This window comes from Apus apus, chromosome 2 (genome assembly GCF_020740795.1).
Source record: "Apus apus isolate bApuApu2 chromosome 2, bApuApu2.pri.cur, whole genome shotgun sequence".
NCBI classification, from domain to species: Eukaryota; Metazoa; Chordata; class Aves; order Apodiformes; family Apodidae; genus Apus; species Apus apus.
The window spans coordinates 10,890,159-10,904,103 of record NC_067283.1 but is presented as its reverse complement, the minus strand read 5'-3'; the positions used below and the strand labels follow the sequence as shown (position 1 = coordinate 10,904,103).

Here is a 13,945-nt window from a genome sequence, read left to right as displayed (position 1 = left end):
TTTGTGCAGTGGTTGACTGGATCTGATATTTTAAGAAACTGGTGACTTCCCTTTATACATGATAGAGTATCGGATCCCACAGGCTATGTCTTGCCCAAGGAGTGATGTTCTTCATGAAGCACTCCAGCCCTCATCTTCCTGCCACTACTTCTGAGGGACCTCCAAGGAGAGTAATTTCTCCTGCACTGTTCAGGCACTCACATTTCCTTATGCTGAGCAGAATCCAAGAGCAGAGACACAAGGTCTCATCCTAATGTGGAACCAGGATCTGAGCTGGCTAAGCACTTGTCCCAGGGGTTTGACAACATGTATGTGCACCAGCTAACACAAGTCAGTGAAGACAGTAATGCTTGACAAAGCCTTTTTTGTGCTGGAAACCCCCATGCTGGAGGTATGATGGGGTCGACAACACGCTCTCCAAATTTTATTCATGGATGCAGCAGTATTATTCTCTGTTATTCAAAGGGTACTCACCTTGTCTGTGTTTTTATTGGAAAAGATGTCTCATAAGGTTTATTTTTAAGGCTTTCCTGAAAAAGAACCTTGTCAATTTTTCCTGGGTTTATAAGTTTTGTGGTTATATTAAGCAAAAGCAAATGCAGTAATTCTCAATGGAAGGAGTTGCATAGTGTAGTCTTGTCAGATCAGTTTACTGTCCCACCTTTTTTGCTCAGCTATCAAAGTTCTGATAATTGGTGCCATATATATATTTTGAGGTGGTATGAAAAATAATTAAGCTTTTATTTTTCCAGTCTCATTGTTTCCCCATTTTAGATGGCTTTATTTGGCTACATAAAAATTGCATTAAAAATTAGTCAGATAGGCTTTGGGACTTTCTTTCTTTCCATCATACAGTTTTTGCTTTGAATAAATCAATAGATTAAGGCAACTGTTCTGTATTTCTGGTTGCTTCCATGGTTAAGTTGCCTTATGGTTGATTTAAAAGATGTTTTAATTTGATCTCTTAAGACTCTGTGGGCTATTTTCCATACAATCATTCTGTGAATAAAGGGTTAATGCTTCTGTGTGCATTTACATCCAGGGCTTTTATCTGTTGAAGAGCCTAGTGAATAGATGTAAAGTTCATGAAAGAATCATGACAAGACACTATACATAAAGCAGACATAATGCTGTAGAAGCACAACATGTCTTAAAGAGCAGCTACGGCCTAGACTTGAAAATCATTACATGACTTTTTAGCCTCATTGCCTGTAACCCCTTGATGAAAGTAAAATGTAATGTGCTTTCTCTAATGTGCACTTGACTATCTTTAGTGCTCCTGAAATGGGTCTGCAACTACTCAATGAAATGGTTATTGACAAATCAGGTTAGATCAGCATAAATAGTGATACTGTCACCACTGTATATCCATCATACCATCTTAAGGCTTGAAACCTTTCTCCAAGTGGAAGCATCTATAACCTGTATTATTTCTAGAATCATCACAGAATATTTGAGGTTAGCACAGACCTCTGAATGTCATCTGGTCCAGCTTCCATGCTCAAGCAGGGCCACCCAGAACAGGTTGCCCAAGACTATGTCCAGGTGTTTTGGGAACATCTCCAAGGATGGAGACACCACAACCTCTCTGGGCAACCTATGTCAATCACCCTCACAGTAAGAAGGTGTTTCCTGATGTTCAGAGGGAACCTTATCTCTTCAGTTTGTACCCATTGCCTCTGGTCCTGTCATTGGGCACCACTGGAAAGAGCTTGGCTTGGTCTTTACACCCTCACTTCAGACATTTGTACACAGTGATGGGATCTCCCCCTAGGACTTTTCTTCTTGAGGCTAAGCAGTCCCAGCTCCCTCAGTCTTTCCTCATAGGAATTACCTCCCTTAATTATACTAGTGACTCTTTGCTGGACTCTCACCAGTAGCTCCATGTCTTGTACTTGGAAGTCCTGAACTGGACCCAGCACATGCAAGAGATCTCTAGTGCTGAATAGAGGGGAAGGGTCACCTCCCTCAACCTGCTGGCAGTACTTTGCCTAACACAGCCCGAGATGCCCCTTGCATTCTTCATGCAAGAGCACATTGCTGGCTCACATTCAACTTGGTGTCCACCAGGACCCTCACATCCTTTGCTACAAAGCTGCTTTCCAGCCAGTCATCCCTTGCTGGTACTAGAGCTTCTTCCTCCCCAGGTGCAGGACTTTGCATGTGCTTTTGTTGAACTTAATGAGATTCCTGACAGCCCATTTCTCCAGCAGTCCCTCTAGATAGTACAACTTTCTGGCAGATCAGCCCTTCCTCATCATTTCTGAAGGGATGTGGTATCAGACACCATCTGATGGCTTCACTTCTCATTATGATTTATGTTACAGACAAGAGGATGTCTGGGTTGTGGAATTTTTTGTCAATGTACAAATGAGTTTTGCTTATCAGCTACACTGCTTAAAGGAAACAGGCTGTTTTCCTCTCAACATAATGTGCCAAAGGACAATAAGGTTTTCAGTCCTTGATTACTTCTAATCAGTTCTCTGTGTTGCTTTTATTTTGTCATCTCTTAGGATGCAGGAAGTCAACAAATAGGCTTTTTGCTTGGAAGCTGTGGAGTTACTGTGGCCTTGACTAGCGATGCATGCCATAAAGGACTGCCTAAAAGCCCCACAGGGGAGATACCACAGTTCAAAGGTAAGCTGATCTTCCCTTGTGGATATCATGGATTATCATTTACTGCAATAACAGTCATTGCACTTGTTTAGTTGTGGGTGATGATCAGGGCCATGATGATGAAACAGACCACAGGAGCAGCTGTGGCAGCTGGCACATGGTTGCCCTCACTGTGTGTTGGTGTCTGGCTGGTGGAGATGGCTGCTCCTGCCTCATGGTTGCCCAGCAGTATGAGTGCTCCTGACTGGGTTCACCGCTGGCTCAGCTGAGCTGCTGAGATAATCTTGAGATGATCTGTGGCCACAAGCAAAATTAAACCAACAGACTGTGGACTGCAGTAGATGAGAAGCATTCCTACGATTCAGTCCTATAGCTAAGTGGTAGGGACAGGAACCTCTGACAGGAGAGTGGTGGTAAACTATCTGGTCAATAACAGCTTAGACTGCCCAGGTATTTCTTCAGGGATTGTCTGAGAAGGCCACTGTAGCCATGTTAAGAAAGCAGTTCTGCAAAATCTTCTCATGCTATGCTGAGAGTTAAAAGAAACAATGTTTAGGCAGTGGTGACACAGACTTTTGGAAAAAAAACAAAACAGAACTCTGTCAGAGAAGAGTTTTGTCATGTCTTATCCAGCAGAAACTCTACAAAAGCTGACTTGTCTTTGTACCTCAGGCTGGCCAAAACTGCTGTGGTTTGTCACGGAGTCTAAACACCTCTCCAAGCCACCTCGTGACTGGTTCCCACACATCAAGGATGCAAACAACGACACAGCTTACATTGAGGTGAGTCAATGAAGATGCATCTTCTCCTCGAATCACTGCTTGTGGCACTTCTGACTTAGGTAAACATCATTATTCATTCACTAGTCATAGAAGCAAGGAACATCCTGGTTTAGCCTGTTAATAAGTAATATTTTCTAATAAATTACACTGGATATTGATTTCAGAAAAGTTAATGAAATGTTAAATTGCATTTTGGAGGTTTCTGACTTTAATGTTTTTATGTCATCTGTGTGGCTGACACAATATTATATTAAACTTGCCTTGACCAATCTCAGTCTTGTTCACAGGGTGGGTTTGCCTGCTAGCCTTGAGATGGGTAGACAGCAAGTTTCACAGTGAAGCTTCAGTTCCCATATCACAACCTTCAAACCCTTTGAAAGAGAAGGAATTTCTTGTTCAAATGCTTGCCTGTCACTGCTTTGTGAGTCACACCCCACACCAAAGACTAGCATCAGGAAGGGAAAATCAGCAGTGCTGATAAGTTTAATTAGTTTCTATATTTTTTTTCCCATTCTTTTTTTCCCACTTTTGCATAGACTCAACTGCCTTAAATTCAGTGATAGTAGTATTGAATTTAAGTGTTTATTCAAAGGGAATAAGTTCCAGTGAATGGAGCAAAGCTACTTCCTATCTTCATGCTGTCAGAGCACTGCTGCTACAGAAGCAGTTATGCCTCCATTTCCCATCTTGCTGGTTATGTTCATCATGGAGAAAGATAAATGTTTAATCTACTTTAATTGCCACTGATAGTTTTCAGACTCTTGCATGAAGTTGCAAAAATTACTGCAATCATCAGCAGTGATCTCCCACCTCTTCTTTTATGCTGTTTTCTCATTACTCTTTCATATTCTCCTAATCAAAGAGCTTGTGTCTTTCAAATTATAGACATATAGATTATTGTAACAGCACTCAGCAAGGATTCTGCAGTCAGCTCTTATCCCATGCCTTGTAAGACACAGAAGGGAGAATCTCAGGCTTGTTGGTTGACCTATAAAATCTAATGTGAACACTCAGCAGACTGAACTAGGTTATTCTCTGCTAAATCTAGCAAGTTCTTTAGTCATTAATGTGATCGGAATTGTTAAAATTATTTTTCCATAATGCCTGTATTGAAACAGGAGATGGATTTCTGATATCAAGCCTGGGAATCTTCAGTCAAAAAGAGAAAGCCTATCTGAAAAAGTGTCTTTTAACAAAAAAATGCCTCCCAAGCTCCTCAGTACTGCTGCCCTCTTAAAATAGAGTCACTAGATGTGTCCATCATTCACCTACATAGGAAACACTTTAAACATAGCTATTAAATAATGGAAATAGAGCAACTATTGCACATTTACTTTCCCTGCTTATTTATTTTTAGTACAAAACATGTAAAGATGGAAGTGTTCTTGGGGTGACTGTGACAAGGATTGCACTGCTGACGCACTGCCAAGCTCTGACCCAGGCATGTGGATACACAGAAGGTATGGAGTACACTTCCCTTGCTTCATCCTTAACAAGTGTGATTTGTAATTTGCTTCTCATCAGACTCCTTTCTTGTGTTTTACATACTTCTGTGTCAAATGTTTCTATATTTAAAAACCTGATTTTTTTTTTCATTGGTTTCAGAAAATATGTACACATTTAAAATATCCTTGAGAGAGCCACAAATAATGTCTTAGCCAATACAAATCCTGCAGTGGAGACTTGCTCTGAAAGTTAAGCTTTGAGGTCATCAGTCATGTTATACTGAAGCTTCCTTCCTTTGAGTGGGTTTGCCTTGGGTCAGTGCCATGTTCTAAAAAATAAACTGTTTTGTTTTTGTTGGACAGCTGAAACAATTGTGAATGTATTAGATTTCAAGAAGGATGTTGGTTTGTGGCATGGGATTCTTACAGTAAGTATTTTTATTTTTTCTTGTGGGAGTATTTGAAAATAAACTAACCTAATATGCTTATTACTTCCAAAAATTGGGATGTCCAACAGTATCTTCTAATACAGATTTTTCTGTTTTGAAAGAAAAAAAATGTGACTTAAATCCGTGGTCTTTTGCTAGTGCACTTATCCATAATGAGCACAGTAAAAATGCCAATGTATTTTTATCTTTCATGTAATTACTCTGGCCCTGTTCTTACCATATTATTCTGATCTTAGTGATGTGTAATTTTGAGATCAGGCTTCAGAGCAGAAACAAATTAAATTAGTACTTGCCTCTGTAAGGATATGATCCGATGGCATAGCTATATTGCCCCTGACTAGCTTCTCTATCAAAACTCTTAATCAATTGATGGTTTTGCTAACATTAAAGCATTTCTGATACTTTAAATTGCATTAATTGTCTAATTGCTGTTTGAATGTCTTCCTCCATTGACCTGGGAGGCAATTGACATGTTTTAAAGGATTCCTTCTCAAGGTGCTGCTGCAGTCAATGACAAAGTACATACTATTCACTGATCGTTTTAAGAACGGATACCAAGTTTTGAAGGGTCACTCTTTGGGGTCCCAGGATGTCCATGCCCTAAGTGCTATGATTCCCAGGGATCTGATACACTTTTGCCATGCAGTTACACTGTTCCTAATACCAAAGGGCAGCAATAGAACTTCAGAAGCAGAAACCATCCATTAGGCTTAACGCCCATAAGTATGTCCTGTTAAAAAGCCATCTTCATCACTGAAGTTGAAAGCAAACACCTCATAAAGCTTTTCTATGCTTTTCTTTGCTGTTAATCTTGGTACAAACTTTGTTTTTTCATGACTTCCTGTAAATGCTTTTTGTGTACCTACACTTGTGCCAGGCTGAAAGAAGAACTATCTTTTGTAGTTCTACATATGTTGAGATGACTAATCCACTGGGACTCTTAACCTTTCTTAAGCCTTAGTTTTCCAAAACAAATACTGTATTTAACCTGAGCTGCTATGAGATGTGTTTCCTTCAGAAGATGTTTCCAAATGGTAACAGAGGTGAAGCAGCAGTTCATTTACAGGCTCTTTGTTTAGTAGTAATGCTGAGAAATCACTAAAGCAATTGACTGCCTCAAACTGAGAGATCAATTTTGAATCTGTCCTTGGTTTCTGCTGCTTTTTCTAAACTTCCTGCAACTTTTCATGACCTTGTTGAAAATACTGGAATTAGCCCATCTGGTGAAGGACTAAAACCTGTTTAATTTACTTTCTGTTAAAATACATTGATCTCTGCTTAATCTGTGACTCCAATTTCTCTGTCTAATGTTTTTTAAATAACTTGTGCCCCATCACCACTAGTAGTTTTTCAGTCTTCGCAGAGATAGTTGTCTTAACACCGATATTGCTGTTATTTGTCCTTTTAAGTAAAGAGTTTTCCTACATACTGAGGTTTAACAGGCTTGGGGTTAATATTAACCTACACAGCAAACATGCAGACATTGTTAAATCTTTTTTTTTTTTCTATTTAAAATGAATAACTTAGAGCAGAAATAGAAAGAAAATCTGTTTCATTTTTTCAGTACCTCTTCAAAGTTATGATCTGATTAGTCTAAATTCTTAATCCTTAATTAAAGCATTAGAAGGGAGGGGACCATTTCATCTTAATGTAGATAGCTAGATAAGAGAAAATAAATTCCACCATTGACAATAAAACAAGCATAGTGTGATATTCATAAATGCCTCTGCCCATAAAACCATATTAATAATTACCACGATTGTTGTATAAAACCCATTTATTTGATTTTATTTCAGAGTGTCATGAACATGATGCATGTTATAAGTATTCCATACTCCTTAATGAAAGTGAATCCACTGTCATGGATACAAAAAGTTTGTCAATACAAAGGTAAGGAACAAGAATTTACAGAAGTGTGCTTGATAGTCAAAATCAGAAGTACAAACTGTATTAGTAATCCTCCCATTCTTATTGCAGCAAAAGTTGCCTGTGTAAAATCCAGAGACATGCACTGGGCATTGGTGGCACATCGAGATCAGAGAGACATCAACCTTTCCTCACTGCGGATGCTGATTGTGGCTGATGGTGCAAACCCATGTAAGCTCTGCTTCTGTGGTCCAGTAGAGGAGGAACTGTTTTCTATCTTGCCTTTAAAGCTTCAATCTTCAGTCACCTTAGCTAAAACTTTTGCAAAGTGTCAGCTTTGTCTACTGCAAGCTATATATTTATGGAAACAGTAATTAATTTTCTATTTTTATAAATATCTTTAGCTAATCCTGAAGCAATCTTGATATTCCACATAATGTGAGTTGCAGTAAATCCAGTTTAGTTTAACATGACAGTCATATATAAAGACTGAAGTAAATAACCTTAAGATATAGAAAGTATCAGAATATTTCTTCTTAATGATGGTGCTCAGATGCAGAAATAACTGAGAATTTTAGGGGAATACACTATTCTAGAGAACTACATCTGGAACACTTCATGACAATTAATAGCACAAACTGTTTCTCTATATTATTTAAGATACCAATGTATAAGTGTTCTTGTTTGTAGTAGTCTGCTTTGAATTTCTGAATGAAGTCTTCAACTTGCCTCACTCTAAAAAAAACAACTAATAAATTTCATACTGTGAATCTAGCAAGTAACGGCTTTTCTATGTAAGCTTAGTGAAAGGACTGCCCAAAAATTAAGTCTTTATTCTCTGTATGCATACACAACTGCAAATACATACATGTGGTTGTAGCAGCTATGACTTCTTTCCCCGTGGACATGGGTCCGTTTGCTTTTTTTTTCTCCTGAAAAGACTACATATTCAATAGTAAGTTTGCAGTTTGAATAGCATCACTTCAGAAAGCAGATTATTTTTCTCCTCTGTTTGTATTTTTTTTTTTCTTTCTTTACCACAGGGTCTATTTCTTCCTGTGATGCATTTCTCAATGTCTTCCAAAGTAAAGGTCTAAGACAGGAGGTCATTTGTCCCTGTGCTAGTTCACCAGAAGCTCTCACTGTGGCTATTCGAAGGTACTGTGTGATACCAGGGGAAATGGATCCACTGTAGAATATATGTAGTAATTTGAGATGAAAAATCTATTCAAGTATGAATCTACATCCTTCTAAATGACAATCTGAGTTTTCATTTTATGTCCAAAGAAGACATACACAAAGAATTTGAGCAGTAACAATTTAACTTCAGTGTTTTATAATATAGCTCCCATTTCTGTAATTTTACCTGATTTTAAATGAAATAGACTAAAATGCAAAAAGTAATTCCGTTAAAAGAAGTGGAAGAATGATACCATAAGCACAAAGTTAATTAAAATGTGGGAACTTAAGTGGAATTGCTGTTGAGGAACAGCATGGTTTAAAGTAGTCTGTTTTAAGAGAATTGTGCAGGCTGATTTTGGCTGAATGGTGCTTTTTAGCTATTCATAGACTCTCAGTAATCATCTGGAAATGTCCTTTGAGTCTGGGAGCTTTGTGGCTGGAAATAAAATGTATAAATTCTAATAAAACTATGAAGCCTTATGTACATGAATGTCAGTGTGCAGCAGTCACCTGTCACAAGTGTTGGATCACACAGTAAATGGTGTAATTGCTGTCGGTTTTGGCAGAGTTTTCAAAAAGTTGTTCCTTGAACAGTAAGCACTTTGTTTTTAAGTTCATATTCCTGTAGCCATTTATAATTGTTTCCCATGGTAAAACATGCAGGACAAAAGTGTAAAGTGCTTTCATAGCATTAAGTAAAGTATTTCCTGCCACAAAGTTTAAAATACATCATCAAAGCAAAATGTAACTAGATTTTCAATTAGCTTTCCAACATAGCATCCCAGGAAGAAAGATGTGAGGCCAAGAGCATGGTTGACTTTCAGCCACCTCGTTATTAGCTTAACACATCTGAAAGCAATCCAGCAGGGACATACCCTGTCCAGGTTAGTTGTCTTTCTGTGAACCACAGGATTTCAGAGAGCCCTTCATTCAGCTCCACCAGCCTGTTCTCAGCTTTATACACAGATGTTTTTCCTTTGCAGTGGGTTTCCCTGCTGTAGGTTGTACAGACCTTCACTCTTGCTTGCAAATGCAGAGAGGAGGTGGATGGACAGCAGACGTCGCTTGTGACAAGCAATGATTAATGGGAGAGGGTTTTCATTTCCTCTGGTAGTCTGGAAAATCTGCCCCAGATTACAAGTCACAAACTGGGAGAACTCAATGCATCACAACATGCCAAGGCTGGTGTGCCTTTTCTAGACTTAAACTCTATGCTTATAGCCATCTGAAGCACTAGAGATTAATTTTCAAATGACCTAGCTTTGAGAGCTTACATTAAAAAAAATTATTAGCACATAAAATAGTGGATAATAGGGGAAAAAAAAGCATTTTTATCTTCAGTGCCTCACTGTGTAATTACAGAGCAGTTCTTACTAGAGTGAATGTTACTGAACATGTATCTACCTCTTTTGAAGTCTATTTAATGGTAGGATAATACCAGCTGAACTTGGGAGCTTTAGTATTTTTCATTTTATTCAAGCCATCTCCACTGGCAGTAAAGTCATTATCATACAAGTTCCAAAGAGTTACAGCTGAAGTATACATTAAAATGAGTCCCTGCAGAGCACAGATCCAGAGAGCTCCCTGTTAATGCTCCAACTCTTTCAAAATCTGTCGTGTATTTTTACTGATCTTCCAACAAGGGAGAGTAACAAAACCAGTTCTTGGTTAAAATAACCTCATAGTTTAGAAAAAGTCGGTCCATAATAGACTAATAGATGCTTTAGCCTTAGAGCTGAATCATGAAGTCTGATATTTAAAGGAATATGTCATGCATATAATTTTTAATGATATTCGTCTTTGGTTTATTGCCTATCAGTCTGAACCCATTTGCTTAAGGGAGTGCAAAAGTTTAAGAACAGTTTTTTTCCCATTTAAATGATTGGCAAAAAATAGTGATAGGATTGTATCTTAGTAACTGTTCATCAAAATCCTCTACTCAGTATGAACAAATCAGCTTTGAAGTAGATGCACATTGTCCCTCTTTCATGGATAAGGAAACTAAAGGGGTAGATTTGTCTGGTGGTTTAAGCTAATTTTACTTAGTGTATGTAGGAGGTGGAATTACACCTTCATTCAGTTGATCCTGCCTTAATTAAAAGATTTATCTTTGTCTAGTAAGTAGTCTTGCAGAATTCCAAATCCAGTATTAGAAGTATTGATTGTGTAAAGAAAATTAAAAATGTGAACTTTAAAATAAATTATAAATGCATTGGAATGGGGTTATTTATCTCTCATCTTCTTTCCAAGTAATTTCTTTGCTTCTACTTGGCAGATACTTATTTTAGGGTTGTTCCCATGTAGATATCATGCACAGGACAAAATTAGATACCATATATAGTAAGACTGTTGCTGAAAAGATACTTTCTAAAAGGATATATAGGTGCTGTCAGGTGCTTAGCTTCCCACCTCACTCCTCTGTCCTGGTCCTCTGACTGTATTCCCTTTTGATGTCAGATAGTTACTTGCCAGCAAAAGGAGACTTGAGTATGGTGAACTGGTGTCTCATTGAAGGATCCACCTCAGACAGCCAGGGTACCAGAGGTACACTGAAATAGCAGCTCTGGAATGTCTGTCCTGTGGACCCTATGTCCTTGGCACCCACTCCTTCTTTCCGCACATGCTTTTTGATAACCCCAGCAAACTTTTCGTGTCACCCCAGGCCATAGCAAGTGTAGCTTTATGGACAAGTCCCCCAGCATGATCTTAGCAGGCCTCATGCCTCCAGCTCTCTTTCCTGGCACCCCTGTCCTGGACACAGCCAGTGTGTTCCAAAGCTGCGCCCGCTCTTCTTTTTAGCAGTCCTTGGATGTGTTAAGTAATGTGAGAGATTACATTATAAAAGTCTACGTGGCCTCTACTCCTAGAAGGTTGTGAGGAGCTGTGTGTGCCTGCAGGAGACCTTTCTTCTTGTGAGCAGGAAAATGTATGTTTTGGGAGCAAGGAGAGAGGAAGTTGATCAATAATGTCACTGAAAGTTCCTTTTACATGATGGGAACGTTATTTATCACAGCTGCTTGTTTACTAACACCATTTGTTATGCTCTAATACATTTCCAAGTGTGCCCACATTCTTCTTTGTTGACAATGTCACTTGAAGTATATGCCTCATAAAACCTATTAATTGAAATTTATAGCGCCGATCGCTGCATGGCTTACGTGAGCATGACTGGCTGAGACCCATCTAGTGTTTCAAGCACAGTAGAGGAGAAATGTCAGATAAAAGGATATTATCAGTTAAAACATAGTTATGTGATGGTGGAGTATCTAGGAAAAATGTAGAATCTTGAACTAAATGTTGGCTGCTTTATCCATCCTGAGAATAGCTGGAGTCTGGCTGCTCTACACGGATGCATTATGCACAGTCAAATCAGTATCACGTTGGCTTCTGGTTTTGCATTTTAAAATGCAGGACAGTAGGAGAACCTTTCCAGACATGAAAAGCCCTGTCATATTCCCTTCACTTAATAACTCGCATATGTCAACACTCGTTTGCTCAAGCCACACTCTACATAGGTATTGTTGTATCCACTGGTAGAACAGGCAGTTTCACATTGAAACAAGCTGACAGACAGCTTGTGCTGATGCTGGGGAATTGTGCAGCATGTTGGCAGCGAGTGTGAGCAAGCTGAGGCATTACAAAGAGCCTGCATCCACAACATTTTGACCATGACTGATGAAGGTGTAATTTGTTTTAATTGTTGTGGGGTAAATTAGAATAGGAAGAATTCAGTTATACATACTAAAATAAAGATGGCAGCTTCCACAAATACTTTGCAGTGAATCTGTTACAGTGTTAATTTCTTCTGTTTAGTAAATTTAAATGGTTAAGTATTGGGAGTGGGATGTTGCATCTGTGATTTAAGCACAGCATACATGTATTCTAATCTTGGCTTTGGTACCAGTGTGCTAGAGTTAGATTCTTAGGCAGGTAAATTTGGTTTCCTAGTTGCCCCAAAGGAGGTAACACAGAGAGTTTATGAAGTTATTTACTGATCAATTCCAAATATTGAGTGCAGTTTCCCTCCGTATCATCCACACTGCCTTTCACTATTTTTAAAGCAAGGTAAAAGGCCTTTACTTGTATAATCAAACAATATTTATATTTATAAATTATCTAAAAATTAAATACAACCTGTTTTGGGTAAATGTTGGGTGTTACTTTCATCTCTGCAGCCCCATGTATGTGGATGGCTACTGAATGGGAGAGCTGACAGACATAATTACTCAGAAATTACTGAAAAACAGGATTCTGTCAGGTCTAGTAGGGGAAAAAAGAAGGTGAAATTTCAAACTCTCAAATAGAGGAGTATTTGCAGTAAGTAAGTGCTTACACCTGCCTGATGGTGCCCTGATGCTATAACCCATGGTTGCAGGCCAACAGATGACAGCAATCAGCCACCAGGCAGAGGAGTTCTGTCCATGCATGGTCTCACTTACGGAGTGATTCGAGTGGACTCTGAAGAAAAGCTTTCTGTTCTGACTGTCCAGGATGTTGGCTTAGTGATGCCAGGAGGTAAGGAACTTTGAAACTTAGTATGATTCATCAGTTTAAGCAGTTAGTTGTAGAAGGTCATAGGTGGGTACACTTTGCTGCTACACAGCAAGCGTTGGGCTTACATGTACTTGAAAACATCTTAGTCCAAAAGTATTACCTTGTAAAACTTCATGATTTGGAAATCCCAAGATTTCTTCTGTCTGTTTCCTTGGTCGCTGTCTTTACTCACATAAGCAGTGTGCTTTGAACAACCTGTCACCACATCAGAACATCCATTCCTTAAATGTAAGATCTTGGTACAGAAAATAAATATGTTGGATATAAATATCCTTAAGCCTGACCCAGATGAGACTCAGTAGTTAATGTTTTCATAAACTGTGCTAAGAATCAACAAAATTGCTATTTGAAGGCTTGCAAAATGTCTTTCCAAAAGTCTTGTGCTATTACCCACTTAGTAGAATGAGGAGGTATGAATGAACAGATTGTGTTGATAAATTCAAACTGAAACCGGTTCTTCTAAAGATGAAGATAATAGTTTTCATAAGACAGCTAGATTCTACATGAGATGTTATAGAGACTAGAAAAGGATAAGATTGTAGCTTTCCATAAGAGAATGTCTGCTTTGCACCAGAGAAATAAAACATAATTATACATCTTACAGAATTTCAGTTCAATAACTTAAAATAAAGCAAGATAAGATCAGTTGTTTTGTAATAGTTATCATACAAAATATTATTATAGATGTGCTATCTTGGGCTTCATAGTATATTCTCATTGTTTTAATGAAAGTACACACTCCTGTTTATCCTCAGAGAGAAAGGTCATTCAGGATTCTTCACAGTTGTACTTAAAAGACACGCTGATTAATTTCTGCTCTCCCTTCTTCATCATATCCTCTTTCCAACTGCAAAATCTACACATGCAGAACTCCAACTCCAGGGATTGTAGCTAAAGCAGCATACCTGATTCATATTCTCATACAACAGCACTTCTTCCTCAGACCAGTGATTTCTAGTCCCTCCTGTTTAACTCCTGCTGTCTCTGCAGTCCTGTAAGACTGGTGAGAGGGAGTCTGAGCTCTGATAGATTCTTAGTAAAACAACTGCGC

The 13,945-nt window shown here is 38.6% G+C and overlaps 1 protein-coding gene across 5 annotated transcripts in view; it reads left to right on the top strand.

The window, feature by feature from the left end:
- DIP2C (disco interacting protein 2 homolog C) overlaps positions 1–13,945 on the top strand; it is a 321,779-nt gene that overhangs the window by 232,089 nt on the left and 75,745 nt on the right. For all 5 annotated transcript variants that reach the window (XM_051612589.1, XM_051612588.1, XM_051612586.1 and 2 more), the window contains 8 exons: positions 2,514–2,637; positions 3,289–3,398; positions 4,756–4,858; positions 5,207–5,271; positions 7,089–7,182; positions 7,270–7,389; positions 8,202–8,316; positions 12,716–12,855. In XM_051612589.1, the coding sequence (XP_051468549.1) occupies positions 2,514–2,637; positions 3,289–3,398; positions 4,756–4,858; positions 5,207–5,271; positions 7,089–7,182; positions 7,270–7,389; positions 8,202–8,316; positions 12,716–12,855 (871 nt within the window). The remainder of the gene's footprint in view (positions 1–2,513; positions 2,638–3,288; positions 3,399–4,755; positions 4,859–5,206; positions 5,272–7,088; positions 7,183–7,269; positions 7,390–8,201; positions 8,317–12,715; positions 12,856–13,945) is intronic.